Genomic DNA, 17,848 nt, shown 5'->3' with positions numbered 1-17,848 from the left:
TCTTATGTATACTTATTTATATATAACAAATCTCACATACACTGCCTTTTATAATTCTAGTTTGTTGGGCATGTATCATTGAGATATATATATATATATATATATATCTCGAGCTCCGTGGTTCCAAACCCTCCCGAAAAAGCACTCGCAGCAGGTTAACTTCTTTTTAGCAAAGTTTATTGCGCAGGGAATCAAATAAACAAACGCGTTTCAGCTTTTGCCTTCGTCAGTGTCAGCTGGCGGCGGCAAGGCGGAAGCGAGATAAAGCAAGACCCATTGAAACAAACAATGGACTATAAACTACGATATATGGGCGCCATCTTAAAATGGTAAATAACCCAAAATTATAATGCACAAAGATCAAGCAATGTTTTGACCGGTCAACACAATACTAGTAATCAAGCAGCTCTATTTCATAAGAAAGAGCAAATATCTATACAATATATATACAGAATTTTACAAAATTGAGCCCTGGATGGGCTAATTCATCTTGTATATAAGCAATCCAATCTATATGGGTCGACCTGACCCTCATTGCAATAAATCATTACAGGTTCTCAAAGGGGAAGGGACATATCTAGGCTGAATAATACCATATAGCCTAAAACTAACATTTAATTAACAGAAATGCTGTGTACCATTGATGACATGCATCCTTATGTGTACTCTTACTAAATACCTAATGTCATGATCTACTACTATATTTAATAGCCCCTCCACCAACAGAAATTCCAAGTTAATTTCAAAAACTAAACAACTTATTCTCAGGGAAGACACAGTCCAATTCCAATCCATCATTATCACATACTGTAACTCAAAGGTGTGATAAGAGTTCCTCTCCTGCATTAAGGCCTCCGGGTGATTTTGTCTGCAGGTCCACAATGTATCTGGACTCAAGTCGCCTTAATTTCATTTTCAGATCCCCGCCCCTTATACTCTGTGGGACACAGTCTAGGCTGAAGAAGCTTAGGAGGTTCCTATCACTATTGTGACACAAGGCAAAATGTCGGGCCATCGGGTAGCTCTCATCTCTGTTAGCGATGGCCCTTTGATGTTCCAAAACACGTAATTTAACTGCCTTTGTCGTGCTACCCACGTATCTAAGTCCGCAGGGGCATGTTAGACAGTAAACTACAAATGTAGTCGAGCAAGTAATAAACTTGCTGATCCTAATCTTACTCTTTCTGTGTGGAACCACATATGACAGTACTCTCTGGCTGTTATTGCATGCCTTGCATTTCCCACACGGGTATGACCCATGCATGGCACGTAAATCACCCTTAGGCTTCTCTTTCTCCAGGTGACTTGTGACCAACCTGTCTTTAAGTGACCTTATCCTTCTAAAGGTGATCATGAGGTGTCTTTGTAGGTCCTTCCCTATTACGGGGTCGGATCTCAAAATGCCCCAGTTTTTGGACATGATGGCTCGAACTTTATTCGCTGCCACCGAATAGTTCGTTATCAGCCTAATGATACCACTTCCACCTCTAGGGGTTACTGTCTTTTTGTCAGTGAGCAGAGTTTGCCTGTCAATGGTTTTCACCTTGTGTTCAGCTAGTTGGAGTGTTTTACCGGAGTAGCCGCGTGCTTTGAAGCGTGATATGCTTCTGCCTGCGGCTTCCGTAAAGTCCCTGTTCAGTGAGCTGTTGCGCTTGATCCTCAACAGCTCCCCGTAGGGGATACTCTTGATTAGGGAGGCCGGGTGGCTGCTCCGCCCGTGGAGTACAGAGTTACCCGCCGTCTCCTTTCTGAAGAGGGCAGTTTGAATTACGCCAGATTCCACAAAAACCCGGAGGTCTAGGAAATTTACTTCAGATTTGCTAATAAGATGTGTAAAATGCAGGTTCAAATTGTTCTGATTGAGTATATGTATATACTCTAAAGCAGAAGACTCTGACCCTCTCCAAATCAGGAAAAGGTCATCAATGTACCTTCTCCAGCATATTATTCTCTCAACAAAATCAGTTTTGTCATCAGCCCAGGCTACCTGCTTCTCCCACCAGCCCACGAATAAATTCGCGTAGCTGGAGGCGAAGCAGGTACCCATGGCAGTCCCCCTAATTTGTCTGTATCGTTGGTTCTGAAAGACAAAAATGTTATTCATTAGGCAAAAGGACATAAATTCCAAAAGCATTTTGCTGTGCTCCAGGTGACGTGCCGGGCGTAGATTCAAAAAAGTCTTTGTGGCTGCAATACCATCTTGATGACTGATGCTCGTATAGAGACTTGAAATGTCCATGGTTATCATTATAAAATCCTCTTCCCACTCCACGTCCTGTATCTGCCTGAGGAAGTCCTTCGTGTCTTTGGTATATGAGCTCAACTGAGCTACCCATGGAGCCAGAAAAGAGTCAATAAATCTCGACATCCTTTCGGTCAATCCTCCTATGGATGACACAATCGGCCTCCCTGGTGGTGCTGTGGAGTCTTTGTGTATTTTCGGGAGATGGTAAAAGCTTGGAAGCCTGGGCTGTTTGTTTTGTAGAAAGATATACTCTTCCCTTCCCAGTATGCCTTTTCCGTACCATTTGTCTATAAGAGAGTGATAGCCATGGATACTATCCAAGTATTCCTTCTCAGTCGCTGGCATGTAATTGTTTCTGTCCTGTAACTGACGAAGCGCTTCCTTGCAGTAATTAACTCGACTCTGAATAACAACGTTGCCGCCCTTGTCCGACGGCTTGATTACTATTGAGTCGTCCTGTTCAAGGTTGGTGATGGCCTCTCTCTGTTGGAATGAGAGGTTCCACCTAATTTTTCCTTTTTGATCTTCTTCGAGTCTAGACAAGTTTCGTAAGTCTTGAATGACCGCTTCAGAGAAAATGTCCATGGCATCAGTTGGTGTCTGGGGGAGGAAGCGAGAGGTCGGCCTGAAGGTACTCTGTTCCCCTACTTGGCTTATACCTAAGGTGATACCTCTTTCCGTCACATTCATAGGTGATATAGACTGGGAGCCACTTTCTTCTAGCAGATCCTCTAGTACAGTCATGCTCTCGAGATCGTTAATATTCATCTCTGTTGAAATGGTTTCAGTTGTACCTTCCACCCTTGATGGGGTCACGTTATCTCTCAAAGCTTTTTGTTTGAAATACTTCCAAAGTTTTAATTTTCGAACAAATAGGAACAGGTCTATCCGAGTCTGTGCATATTCATAACGGCCTGTTGGACAGAATGTAAGTCCTAGTTTCAGGACACTCTCTTCATTTTCTGTGAGAACTCGTGGTGATAAATTGATTATATTCAAATTTTCGTTTAGTTCTTCTTGGCCTTGGTCTGCCGACTCCTCAACCTTCTGGTGCCTCGCCCTCTGTCTCCTCCCTCCGCGCATGTACAGATGGGGAGTGGAAAATGATGGAACACCAGCGTGCACTAGAAGTCTGGGTAGCGTAAAGTAAAGTAAAGTCCACATTTGTAAAGCGCACAATCACCCGTAAGGGTCTCTAGGCGCTGGGGGCCGTCGGGAAGATTGCGAGCTATTGCCTTGAGTCACATGGTGCTGGGCTAACCTGCCGCCGGAGCCGGGGATCGAACCGTGGTCCCCAGATTCCAGCGTCAGTCGCCCTGGCCGCGGCGCCACACCTCTACAGCAGAGAGACAGTGCCATTTGAAAATGCGTGACAATGCATTTCAGTGCGGTGATGTGGAACACCACACTGAAATGCGTTAGTGTCACGTCTGTTGCGTGATACTTGGCAGGCATGCCTTGAGGGGCCTTATTGGGGATTCTAGAGGACTTGGGGAGAGGCAAGGTGAGAGGGCTTTCTGGTTGGGAATGCGACACTACTGGCCAAAGGGCGCCTTTCTGCCGCCAGCGTGGCAGAAAGGCGAGCAGCAACTGGATTGTCAAAATGGAAGAACCGATGCATGCTGCAAGGGCCTGCGCCTAGAAGCACCGACAAATTTGGGCAAGTGGTGAAACTACTATGGACTAAGCAGGGTGAGACTATTTAAGTGCTGGGTGACGACAATAGTCAATTGGCCCATTCGGTAAACAAGACTGCTAAGTCAGGTTATCCAGGCCTCTATGTTTCCCTCTGAAACCCATTATCCACGTCTAATCTTAGGGCCATCTAATTCATACAAATAAACTCACAGAGTTTATCAGGATTGTTCAAAATTTGGATTATTTACATTTGTGCTCTTGCACATCACTTACAGTTCATTAAAGATAAGTTTAAAGGTGAATAATGTAACAAACAATGTAAAGAGGATGAACGGCAAACAGATCGTGTTAATAGGAGAAGCATAGCTTGTTTGTAGGCGACATTAGAGAATAAAAGGGTACAAATGAGAGACTACTTTCTTTGGTGTAGTTATTTTTTTTTGTGCCATGCATCCTAGCAGCTTTTATCTCTTAATTTTAAAAAAGTATTTCCATTCCCTAATTTGATGTAACGAAGTTAACTTCACTTCGGTATCAGATATGGAGTTAGGCTCTATATGAGAGTTTAAACAATTTTTCTTGTAATAAATTGCATGTTCAAAATGTGTAATTTAACACACACTTTCAGTTGCATGCAATATTACTATCACAAAAGTGACAAAATACTTCAAAGTTTAGGAAATGGTCAGCAGATTTAAATTCGGTATAGATCTACTGATAACTCTGAAGTGTCTATGCAAGTTCTGCAAAATAATATGGGTATACAACGTGCAGGTTTTGCGCAAGGTAAAAGAGCACACTCTGAGTGTTGAACAGTGAGTGATTAATACGATTAATATGTTTATTATACTGATACCAGTGAAGGCAAAAAACAGCAAACTCACATAAGTGTTTAGGTAGCGCCTGTACAGTAAATACAGATTAAACAAATCCATGCAGCCTCTCGTGCTCTATGCTTACCTGATCCCCCCATTCATTGATAACAGGCATATTCACATCATCTATAAAGACCGTCAGCTTCTTCCCTGAAGGTGGTCCATAAGTCGTGCCCATGCGTTTATCAACATAGCTCTCAATAGTGCGCTGCAAGTAAGATTGAGCATGTTATTCATCTTTTGTACTAACCATGAACATTTCAATCTTGTGCTTTGCATTGAAAAAACTTCTGGTCCATGCTGTTTATAAAACTAGAATTCATTTGATGCCTAAATTCAAATTAGCGCCCAAAATAGTCTCGTTACCCGGTAAAATAGCAGTTATGATTCACAGAATAAGGACTGGTGAGTTGCATTCAGCTATATGTAAATGTCATTACAGTATTGCAGAAAAGCCATATGTGCAAGTTATTAGGGATGGGAATGTAGGGTACTCCACAGTGGTGGAGCCTGTTAAAGTAGGTGAAAATCAACATATTTATACCTTTGCAAGGATTTACATACCCCTTGCAGCTTGGTTCTCAAACCAGTCAAATCATGCATAGATGCTCTTGTCAACGGCAAGGTCAGTCTGTAGCCAGGGTGGTAATAGGAAAAACATCCTTATAAATAACGGGGCTGTCAACGATATGGACATATTTTCCTAATGGAGATACAACAATTATGCATACAAACGCACACTGTCTTACATTTACAGGTAAGGAATCTTCTCACATGCAGAAATCTGCAAAGTCAGCATTCCAAACAATCTACGAATGCCACAGATTTCCTAGAGTGCACCAAAAGAGTAGCAATTCTCATGCAGCACATATTTGACTTTAGACCTGTAGCTTTGGAAACGAAGCTATAAACGTTTAGTGAGGACAAAAGACAAAAGTACGCATGCAATCATGGTTCCCTCAGAAAGCACATCCACAGACTACTATATTGACCAGGCCCGACCTACGGGTAGAGACAGTTGGTTTACTTTATTTCAATGACAAGAGTAAGGACAAAGAGTAAACAATTCACTACAATAGGCAACATTTGTACTAGTGTCCCGGGATCCGGGCCTGTCTATTTCCAATATAAGGGAAGATTTTAAAACAGTATACTAGTGTAAGCCTAGAAGCAACACTAGTTAAAAAGGGCCAAAGTTCTGGTTTAAAAACTGAGCGGTAGTCCAGCAGCTCATGTTCAGGGAGAAGTGCTTGCAAAAAGCGGAAGAGGTACTTAAGTTAAAGCAATGCAGGTGTAAGACGTCAAACGAACCGACTTTGGTCAGGATGGGCATGCATTTCATCCACAAGGAATACACAATGTATTGCATTGCAACATTTATATGCCAAGTACTACCCCTATGTGGGGCACTGAAGTGGTTACCTACGTGGGCAGCAAGCTTCACCGTGTAGAGTATGTAGTTGGGAGGGTGTTGTCTTTCTTTTGTTGTCCAATGTGGGAAATGTTTCCATGTCATGTGTGATGATCAGCGAGGTACGGTTTTTGTGTTCTGAGATGCAGTGCTTAGCAGTGTGGTGGATGATGAGGTATGAGGTAGACGCACAGTTTTCGATTTTCACTTAGTTGGCAGCTTCAAGCAGATGTGAAGGCACACTTATGGTATTCCTTATGATCATTGTCTACTTTGGTTACTGCAATGGGTTTTTGAATCTGAAATTTTGCTCATAGTTTTGGCTCTGAGCTAGCATTGTTGGAGAGAGAAAAAGGCGGAGCGATCTGCTGGGATGGGCTTTGTTACTAGTTACAGGTTACAGGTGGTCAGAAATTCTCAGTTCTGGCCCCCATCTTCTGGAACGCCCTCCCATCTTCAATAAAATTCCTGCCGTCCTATATGGAATACCGTAGGGCCTTAAAAACCTTCCTGTTCCAGCAAGTGTTTAATGGCTAGCCACTGTTCTCTGTTTGCTTGTTTTTACCACTGTTGCCTTCAGCGCCATGAAACTGCTTAGTACACGAGCGCTTTATAAATGTTTTTAAATTCAAAAATTCAAAATCCCATATATGAGGGTCATTGTGAGATGTAAAGAAGCAGTTATAGTATTTAGGTATTTGGGGCATGCTGAGGTGGACTAGATTAAAGTCCTTAAATTAACCAGGAGTATGTTGTAGATCTTTCATTTATTCCATGCCTGTTCAGTTGGTGAAAGCTAATTTAATGGCTGGCACAGTGCTGGTGACCGTGAAGTCCCGTAGCAGATATACATTATGTGAGTGTAAGAGGGTAAGTTACAGATGGCTGTTGATCTCTGAGCGTTAAGGTTAAAATATTTGCATGGGCTAGAAATGTTGTATATGAACTGACATAAATAGACTTCACATTTTTAACCCGGATGTTAATGACATTAACGCCCCTTTTGATTCATAAAGCATAGTAAACTATAGGCCTATGGAGCCAATTACCATGGAGGAGGTCAAGGTTGCCCTAAAGAGCAATGCCCAAGGTAAAGCCCAGGACCCGATGGGGTTCCTGTGAATGTTTTTAAGTCCTACCCCTCCCTATGGGTCCCGATTTTAACCCAGATTTTTAATGCAGCAGCTAATGGCCACTTCACGGAAACTTGGTATGAAAGTGTGATCGTACCCATTTTTAAAAAAGGGGGCAAAAACGATACATGCTAGGTGTTATCGAACTATATTGCTGCTAGGCTCTTCTGTGAAAACCATGGGAAAAGTGCTTCTTGCAAGGTTGGATCCTGGGTTCAGGAAAAAGATATTCTAACTGAATCAAAATTTGGAAATAGGAAGGATATAAGCACTGTGGAACAAGGCATACATCTGAATCTTATAATCAGTAAATATACGTTGGAAAGGGAGGGACCCATCCACCTATGTTATGCTGATTTGTCCAGTACCCTTGATTTTGTACATCATGCAGAACTATGACAGGTCCTAATACAGATGGGTGCCCCACATGATATTAGATGCCACCTCTCCCAGCTGTGTGCATACTTGACAACCCTTAGACATTTTGAGTGACCCGGGGTTTAAGGGAGGGATGCGTGCTCGCACCCCTGTTCTCTCTATATATAAATGGGGTTGACAGCCTGCTGCAAACTGTAAAGACTGATGCACCCAAGGCGTTTTCCTGTATCACTCTGATCCTGCTTTATGCAGACGATGGAGTGCTCATATTCCGGATGCAATTGGCCTCCAGCGATTAAGAGATAACTTTGTAACATTCATGGAGAATAAAGATCTAAAACTGGATTTACCTAAGACCCACACCTTGGTTTGCTGGAAAAAGATAAAATGAGGAAGACCCATTTTGCCCAGGACCAAAAACTAGTCAACTAAAAACTTTTAGTTATCTGGGCATTGTTTTCTCAATGAAAAGGGACTGGTCATCTCACTTGGAAATGGGCAAATAAAAATGTATACGGGCTACTGCAGCCATGTTAAATTTTGCCCCAAAAATCAGAAGCAAGCCTATTAAAGAAAATATTTAATAATACGGAACAAAATGCCTCCCTGTAGCTTTATTGGGTTCTCTCTGTATGGGGGAGGGAAACGCATAACCCGCTACTGGTACAATAAAATATCTTCCTACATAGGCTGTTGATGGTGCCAAGTTCCACTCCCACTCTTACTGTCCATACATAATTAGGCATTGGGTACTTGGAAGATACTCTCCATCTCAGTACACTGACAAGATGGCATAGAATCTGGACAAAACAAGGAACCAAGTTTACCAGGGAGATCATTAGGGACTGTCTGGGTTTGGATCATTTCGATAAAATACCATGGATTTAGTATGCAATAGTAATAACCCTTCTCAGTGAACTTGGGGAAAGATTTAACCCTTTAGATCCCCACAGTATCCTCCAATTTAGTCAAAAGGAAATACAATCTATCATGTTGGGGAAAAGGGTTTTGAGCAGAGAACATCAGGAACAAACAAAACCCTTGATCGAAAGGTATTGCAAGGGCCAGTCCCAGTTGGGAATACAAGGATACCTGGTAAGTGTGAAAAACACTTACAATCGATTCCTACTGACCAGATTGCACCTAGAGCTGATCCATTACCTTGTGGTTTTCCCTGTTCACACAGAGTCCACGCAATGGACATGCACCTTGATCATAACTACCTATATGAGAGGCCATGTTCAAACATCTCTTTCATAATCTAATATACATATAATATGCTTATAGTGGTTGTCACAACAGAAATGAAGTTGTTGTTCATGTCGTTCATAGAATATGAGGAACTATGTACATTATCATACTGTCGCTTTTTATTCATTTTTATTTTATAATACCACTCCGGCAATATGCTATTTTTACTATCAGAGCCCTTGCCCAGGGACATGGCTTGGATAAAAGTACTCACTTATATTCCATAAATATTGTTGTTATAATGGAGATAGGGTTTGAAATGTAGGGTGCCTCATAGAAAAGCAGGTGATCAGTAATTCCTGTTTACATGAAGTAAATGGCTAGCACAAGTAACAGTTCTAAACCATAAAGTGTTCTGCATTAAAAATGGTTAACCTGAATTGCGTTTCGAGCCTCACCCCGTTATAATTTTCCTGGTAATGATTGCCACTCATGGGGCACCATTAGTAGTAGCCTTTTTCGGGCATATGGCACATCTATGATGCGCGTAAGTGGTCAAATGGTTGACCCTGCCTTTTGCCAGAGGCTAATCAACACTCATGCTGTTCAGTTCAATTTGTCGAGTTTTTACTTGACCTTTTTGTTTTATTTTTTGGGATGTCAAATAACACCAATATTCCATCGGTTTCTACACAATACTTTAAGGTTAAACAAATAAGATCCCGCTGACAATCTTGTAGGCTTACGTGTTTAAATTACAAGTTTAATTACAGGACGCCACAAATATCACTGTGTGGCGAGGGTGAATCTCGGGACAAGACCCATCAAGTTATATTGTTTCGTGCGTCTATATCACGGGCTGATGGCCCGGCTTTCTGAATAATCTACCGGATTCATGTTTGCATGGGTCTTTCCACAGCTACGTGCGTACATGCACGTATCCCTGGCGGAGAACTTACACGCAAGCGTGCACTTAGTCCAAGGCCGGAAAGCATGCTACGTGTGGGTCCTATTGATTTTTTTGTCTAAATGGGCTTATGTAAGTCTGAGTCTTACCGCCGACCAGTTCTCTCAGGGCGCTTTTGACTACACATTTACTGTGTACTTGAAAGAAGGTAGGCCTCTTTGGGGCATATGTATCAAGGCCTTTTCCCATTCGCAAGCTGGCCGATTCTCAGAATCGGCCCCTTTGCGAACAGGAAAAAACCCTTTGGGATGTATCATCCCAAAAGGGCATCGCAAATTAGAGAATCTGAAAAAAATGCGATTCTCTATTTTGCGATTGCATTTAAGGAATCGCAAATTGCAATAATGCAATGTATGAAGCACAGAAAAAGTGTGATTTGGCCTTAAGGAATAGCAATTTACCACCAACTTTAACTGTCCTTTTGACACCCTGACACCCTTGTATTTACATTTTCAATTGGCGATTCTCTGATTGTGAATCGCAAATTGAGAATGTCTTCCCAATCATTCCTATGGGCCTCGTAGCCCATAGGAATGAATGAGAAGGTATTACTTAATTGCCATTCGCAATTTGCTAATCGCAATAAGGAAATGCCAAGGAATCGCAAAATATTTGCAATTTTTTTATTACATCCCGTTTTGAGATTCTCAAATAGCGATTCTCTAAAAATCGCTATTTGAGAATCGCAATAACGGTATTTGATACATATGCCTCACAATCCTGTTCCTATGAGCTGAACCCTCCATTTCTCACTCGCAATTTAATTTTATTTTTGTTTGAAATGTTAAGCATATTTTTAACACATTTTTCAACTACAAACTTCACAAGAGAGGGGCTGAATTTTCGAGTTGTTTCTGATTCATCAGACAAGGTATGTCAGAAGCTGCAGTGGCAGCAAAACCTTTTCTCCTTTTTTCAATTTTATTCATATTGAGCTCAAAATACTCCCTTAATTCAGAGATTCCAACCTGGTTGGTGGCTGTTTTCCCTGACTGTTCAGGTGGTATTCTTCACATCAACACCCTGAAATTCTGGATGGCAATTGAAACAATCATCACAGGCATTCATACCTGATGAATGGTAAGTTCACAAACTTTGTTTACCCCATTTGTTACTCCCACAAAACTGGGCAAGCGCACTGCTTACCTGGTGTTATTTTATCCCACAGTTCCTAGCAGCCACGCTCCATGCAGGTAACAGTGGTGGGGAGGTGGGGCCAGGTAAGGGGTGATTTCGAGGGAAGATGCAGAGGGTTAATTAATTATTTATTTAATTTTCCCTCTGCATCGTCCCTCGAAATCCCCACTTACCAGGCCCCAAGTCCCATCGCTGTTACTTGCACGGACCGCATCTGGTTCTTTGACATACACCATCTATCACAATTGCATTTTGCTGAACGTGCGCTTTTACTATTCCTTGATCTTGATGAGTTCTGCAAATTTGTGACCACTATAGTCAATGTACTTTATACGCCATGGAACACACTGGTTTGACACTTGTATTATTTCCCTTCCTAGGTTGTCCTCCACCACGTTTAGTCCTGAAGAAGACCTGCCGTGACATATTTTAAGTTGCGCATACTCCAGGGTCAAAAATTCGACAGCTATCTCAGTTCATGCCCCAAACATTTTCTCAGCCCCAAGAAAAAATGGATAATAAAAAGGGTTGTTGAAATATGCAAAAAATTAGACAGGGCAGTTCCTTTTTATATCCATTGTTGTAGATACGTGTATATGTCTTGTACACTGTACATAAAATATCACATTATCACTTTATTCTCCTTATTCACCTTATTTACTTGTCATTCATATGTTGATATTTATGACAGCCATCAAATGAATACTAAATACTAGGCTTTGAAACAATGGTTAGTTCCTTTCTTGTGTGTTCCATTTTAAAAGTTTAGAAAATAATGTATTAGACTTTAGCTTTATAGATTAATTTTTTACATGTGTTAAGCAATCGGTTGCTCCCCGACAGAACCCCTTGTAGTTGTTTTTTTATAATACCTGGGTTCTGAGGGACACTGGATTACCCCAATGACTCTAATGGTCATAACATATTCAGAAGTACATGGTTCAATTGAAAGTGGAGAAAAGGATTGAATCAATGTTTCATGGAAATATTTTTCTTCCCTTTAAATTCCTCCCATTCCAGAAAAAGGACCGTATATGTCAGTTAGAAATATGGCACAGTGTCTACTGGCCAGTGAGAGAACGAGGCCTGTTGTTTATAAATAGGACACTCTAAAATGGGAGAAAATTAAAACAAAGAGTTAACTTAATCATTAAGGTAACTCTTCATTTTAATGTTCTCTCATTTAAAAGCACCCAGAAACATCATATTGTTCTCACACTCCAATATTGAGTTAAAAAGGACTTTTATTTAAGATTTAAATACCTCTGGGGTGTGGTTTGGCGCTCGCTTAACATGACTGCTACGTCTTAAGCTCTCGTGAGCCCTCCTTGCCTCACTGTAAGGCGACAATCGCTAGGGACTTGACAGCCACTGAATAAGTGTCGACGCTCGGCACTGGACTCCCTGATGCTGGCAGTGGCCTCAAACCGATCCGTGCAGACAACCTGGGTGAGGATTCGCCTCCCGGCCTGTGACCTCCCTGAACACGTAGCGCTAAGAAAAGATGGTGTTGCCACATTGAATCACCACTGTTAACGCTGTAATCTTGATCAGCCGGGGAAGTTGGATGCTTATTTTTCATCAGCACACTGGGAAAGAGCAGCAGTGCCCTCCACCCAGAACTGCACATCGCATCCAATGAGTGGGCTTTGACGTGCAGCAACACTATGTGCGCTGGTAGGAGGGCAGAGATTTGACTATGTATGATACTGTGGTGGACCAACACATTCTCTTTGACAGATACTTTTCATTTCATCCTTCCTCAACTTCCAGCAAGACAGCTTGTGATTGCTCCCCCGCCCACTGGGACCTCTTGTCAGGGCTCTCTTCAGTCATTCCCCCTTTGTCACCAAAGACCTCCTTGTTCATTCTATGCAGCCAGTGTACGGTCAGGCTTACAGCAGCCCTATGATTCGACGGACTAATGCACTTTGCGGCATGTTAGTCTTATGATCATTCCTTGCAACAACAACACTGCTGTTGTTAGATCGGCGTACTCCGCTCTGGTGCCGTGTGGACCCTAGGTAGGCCTTTTCACGTCATATGCTGAGACTACCTTAGTTCCACCCAATATCTTATCACCATATTAGAAACCCAGTATTTGAACTCGTGGGTTGGCTCCACATCGTACATCCTTGGAGCGACAACTGTGACACCTTCTTGTGATCTTGGTCCACCCTCCACTGGGTGCATACCCTGAACTTTTCCTTCAGGTAGCTTATAATGGCAGATGTAGGAACACAGGAAGAAAGAGGGGAAGGAACAGAAAGGTAACTTTAACAGATCAAAATAGGAACCCCCTCTCCCAGACTCCAATAAAGGAAAAGCAAGACACTTCTACTACTTTTGAAACTATTCTAAAGACACTCAAGGATGTGCATGATATATCCCAGAGTACCAAAATAAATACCAATCTCTTACAGCTGGAGGTCTTGGGATGTAAGCACCTTAAAGACCTTAATCACAGGATGTCCAACGTAGAGGGCAGCACTGGCAAGGTGGAAGACCGGACATCTGCGCAGCACAAGAGTGACTAGAACTGATACAATGATAACCTCCCTAAAACATTAAATTACCAAGTTGGAGGATCCGAAAAGACAAAGCAATCTTAGGATCTTTTACCTCCCTGAGGGTGAAGCCCCCTCTGTGATTGACTTTCTGGAAAAGTGGCTTCAGACGGTCCTCAGTCTCTCATTTGGAAAACACTTTGAACTGGAACTTGCTCATTGGATACCCACACTTAAACCCAAGGATTCTACATCCCCTCTGGTGCAGATCTTTAAACCTTTGACACCAACATACTGAACTAATCCTACCACACGAGGGAAATCAAGACATTCCAAAGGAGAGCCACCATAAATTCCTTTTCTTAGGATTTCACTACAGATATAGTCACTAGGAGGAAGGGCTTCCTGTCACTTAGGAAATGTTGTGCAGACAGAGCAATCCAGCATTCCCTAATAGGCCCGTCCAAGTTTAGGATTGTCTACAAAAGTCACAACCAAATTTTTGGGAACCACAGACTTGGAGGCTTTCTTTGATAATACCTTTGAACCACACATGGAGGAGAGTGGTGATATACTGGTTGACTTTAACACTGTTGTCTTTACTACCATGGTCTGCTTCAGCCTAGGGATCTGACACCATGCTGTCTACATGTGTACTCACATATCGCATGGGGCCTTGCTCTCTTGTTATACAACTGTCTTCATTGCTCTGATTATGAGGATCCCTTGCGATGCAAGTATTTCATGGAGACTGGCGGTTTGGTACAGTTATGCTATGCGAAAGCGACTAACATGCTTTTTTGTTGCAGGCTCAAAGTACCAGGGCATATTTGCCTCCCTGTAGACTCTACTAGTTGATTCTGAATTTATTGCTTACTTACTCATTGATAATTTTGTGAATCTGTGAGCGCAATTTCAGTTCTTAGGTCTATCAACCTTTTATTATAGATTTTGTGGTTCAAGGTGGTGGTGCTTTACTGGGGACCATTGTGTTATACTTGTGCATTCTTGCCCGACTAGGCCAGTACTCCAGTCAGTAGGCGCCAACTGAGGGCTACCCCATTGCTTAACCCATTCTGGTGACAGTTACCAAGAGTGCCTATAGTGTTAATATGGGATCTGGCATCTATCTGTTGTCATGTAGTTTCCACTAATCCATAAACTTTGGGATGGTGCCAGAATGATTTCATGCACGCCCCGCAGAGTATGTTGTCCCTTGGACCAGCCAGCTCAGAGTGCCACCATAAGCCCCTCCTAACCTAGATAGGGAGTGAACAGTTCTGGCAACCACTAAACATTACAACCCCTGTTCTCACAGGAACCTTTAGCTCATACACTTGTGCTCTCGTTTGCTCAGAGAAATATATAAAGAATACACAAAGGGACATTTTAAATGTTTATTGAACTAAAGGGATTCTTGAATAGAAAGTATGTGTTGAAATGATCAATAGACAGAACCAGATGAAAGTAATTATAAGCATCAGGACAGTGAACAGAAAGATAGGTTCCAACATTGTGCTGAAACAAGGTATATAGGCAACCATATGAAATAATATAACAATTCTGCGTACTCCTACAATGCAAAACCCTAACCTACATGTCTAGGGTGAATGTGTATGTTTTGCCAGCCGCGGCCGGTAGTGGGAGTACCGGCCGGGCGGTGAAGTGGGGAGGGGCAGGGTGGAGGCGTAGGAATGTATGGATTATGGAGTTCAACAGGTAAGTAAACATATAAATAAATAAAATGAATTTCGTTGCGTGCACTGCATCACCATATGCGATGCAGTGCGCGCAACGAAATTCATTTTATTTATTTATATGTTTACTTACCTGTTAAACTCTGTAATCCATACATTAATACCCCCCACACTGCCACTCCCCCTACCCACGTCACCGCCCGGCCGGTACTCCCACTACCGGCCGCGGCTGTGTTCTGCCAAAAAATCCCTTACTGGATGATCCGACCCAATTACCTGGTCGGTAACAATGTAGGACACCGTCTTTGGTCACAAACTGGGCACCCCTCACAGTGATGTCAGTCAGCTGCTGGGCAAAAGCTTCAGCGTGTAGAGACCTCTCGAAGTCAGCAGAAGTGCCTCCTCTGACTATATCCGGAAACTGATGTTTATATATAGAAAAAGGCATCCTTGCCTTGGGCCAAGATTGTGATCAGGCTGCTGTAGGAAAGTGTCCCTTCTTGCGTAGTTAGCCCCCACTTTTTGCCTGATTCTGATGCTCTTTGACTGAATGTGCACTGGGTTCCAGATAACCAGGTTTCTAGTGCCTGTGTTCTTTCCAAAAAATGTACATTTGTTTCCATAATTGGCACACCTCTGGCCCACATGTAAGTCCCTTGTATAAGATACCAGTGGTACCAAGGGCATTGTGACCAGAGAGGGTCTCTAAGAGCTGCAGCATGTATTATGTCACCCTAAAAGACCCCTCACCAAACACATGCACGATGCCACTGCAACCTGCATTTTTTGGTGCACATAAAAGCGAAGAGTCGACCTGACACACATCCCTGTGTGCCAGGCCCTCCAGCACTGCAAGAGGCATAGGTCAGTCACCGCTACAGCAGGCCTTACAGCCCTAAGGCAGGGTGCACTATACCTCTTGTGAGGGTATAACTGAATGAGCAGATACGCCCCTATCGTGTCTAAGTCCATTCCTAGACATTAGAAGTGCAAGGTGAAGCCATACTGAGTACATGGGCTGGGAGCTTGTCACTACGAGTTCCACAGCTCCAAGATGGCTTCACCAATTTCCCAGATGTTTGGTATCAAACATCTCAGATTACTAAACCAACACTGATGCCAGTGTTGGATTAATTAAGAGATTCACTCATAGGGCACCTCAGAGGTGTCCCCTGAAAACTTACCGACTACTAGTGCGTGCCTGACTGGTCTGCACCAGCCTGCCACTTCAAGACATGCTGCTGACCCCAGAGGTGGGAGCCTTTTGCTCTTGTGGGTACGAAACAAAGCATGCTCTGACTGGTGGTGCTTCACACCAACCCCCAGCAGGAACAGCATCGAAGGGCAGTGAGCCTCAAAGGCTTCCTGCCCATTGTAATGCTGACCAGGGCCTCTCCAGCTAGTGGAGATACCCGCCCCCCTGACCAAACCCCACTTTTGGCAGCAAGTTTGGCGGGAAAATTAGTGAGCAGGAGATGTGTGTCCTCTCTCAGCCAAGACACTGCTAAAGTGTCCTGAGCTGAAGTGACCCCCCTCCTTTAAAAATTCACCATATTGGTTGGAGGATTTTATAACATCCCAGAGCCATTAAGTAGAAGACTGAAGACACCCACTGACTTTGCCCCAGCCCTACCAGCGTGTCTGCAATGCTCGAAGATCCTGAGAAAAACGACGACTCGTCTTGCAACCCAACAACCTGCAAAAGCCTCTACAAGGACTACTGCCTTCAACAAAGACCAGAACTACAGAGAACAGTGATCCTGTTCAACAAAGACACTCCAAGAAATACCTCTGTGACCTGCATAAACACAAAACCCGGTTTCCAGATCCCACATTGCACCTGACGCCTCCGGCCCGAGTCCAAGTGGCCCACCATTCCCAGCGAGGTTCCCCAGCAATCCAGAGCCCAAGTCCACTGTTGCCTGATCCATCCTGGACTCCACGACGATGCCTGCAGTCTCAACACGAAGGACCCCTAGCAGCAACTGACTCCGGTAGGGCTTTTCCAACGTCCATGGACACCCATGCACCCACAGCCCCCAGGACTTGGGGAGCCCAACCGATGGTGCCCAGGTGACCCTCAACATCGGAACTTACTTGCCCAACCAACGGTTACATTTGTCCAGCTTCCTGGTCCAAGCCTGTAGCCTTTATTCAAAACCGTTGTCCTCCACTTATTTGGATTCGGTGCTGGTTGTTTTGTTGGTACTCTGAACCTGGCTGCCCTTGTGCCGTAAAGGGTGTACGTTTGGTGCTGCCTGGTGAACTCCCCACTGCTTGTCTTAACCCAGAAGGTTGACCTCCAACTGCGCTTTACTTATCTGTAATTGGCATGACTTTGAGTCTCCAATGGTTAACATTGGGTTCCTGACTCTGAATTTGACCTTTGCACCTGGCCGCCCCAGTGCCGCTGGTGGTGCAGTATTGGAGTTCACTTAAACCTTGCCCTGTGTTGACCAAAAATACAGAAGACTGGGTTTGTGAGTAAAGTACTTAACTGTAAAATTGCATTCTTGTTTTCCTCCTATAGGATGACATTGCTCATTTGGAATATTGCACTAAGTGTATATTTTCCTTGATCAGTAAAGTATTGCTAATTCTAAAAACTGTATCTATATTGCTGAACTGAAGTCTTGCACTAAGTATTCTATCGCTGCATTGAAAAGTAT

The 17,848-nt window shown here is 43.2% G+C and overlaps 1 protein-coding gene across 1 annotated transcript in view; it reads right to left on the bottom strand.

The window, feature by feature from the left end:
- The window catches only part of DNAH5 (dynein axonemal heavy chain 5), a 5,174,212-nt gene that overhangs the window by 2,419,013 nt on the left and 2,737,351 nt on the right, over positions 1 to 17,848 (bottom strand). The window contains exon 48 of the mRNA XM_078687662.1: positions 4,844 to 4,966. Within this exon, the coding sequence (XP_078543788.1) occupies positions 4,844 to 4,966 (123 nt within the window). The remainder of the gene's footprint in view (positions 1 to 4,843; positions 4,967 to 17,848) is intronic.

The sequence above is a fragment of the Lissotriton helveticus genome, chromosome 4_1 (genome assembly GCF_964261635.1).
Source record: "Lissotriton helveticus chromosome 4_1, aLisHel1.1, whole genome shotgun sequence".
Lineage (NCBI taxonomy): Eukaryota > Metazoa > Chordata > Amphibia > Caudata > Salamandridae > Lissotriton > Lissotriton helveticus.
Note: the sequence above shows the minus strand (reverse complement) of the source record. Positions and strands in the feature narration are given on the sequence as shown.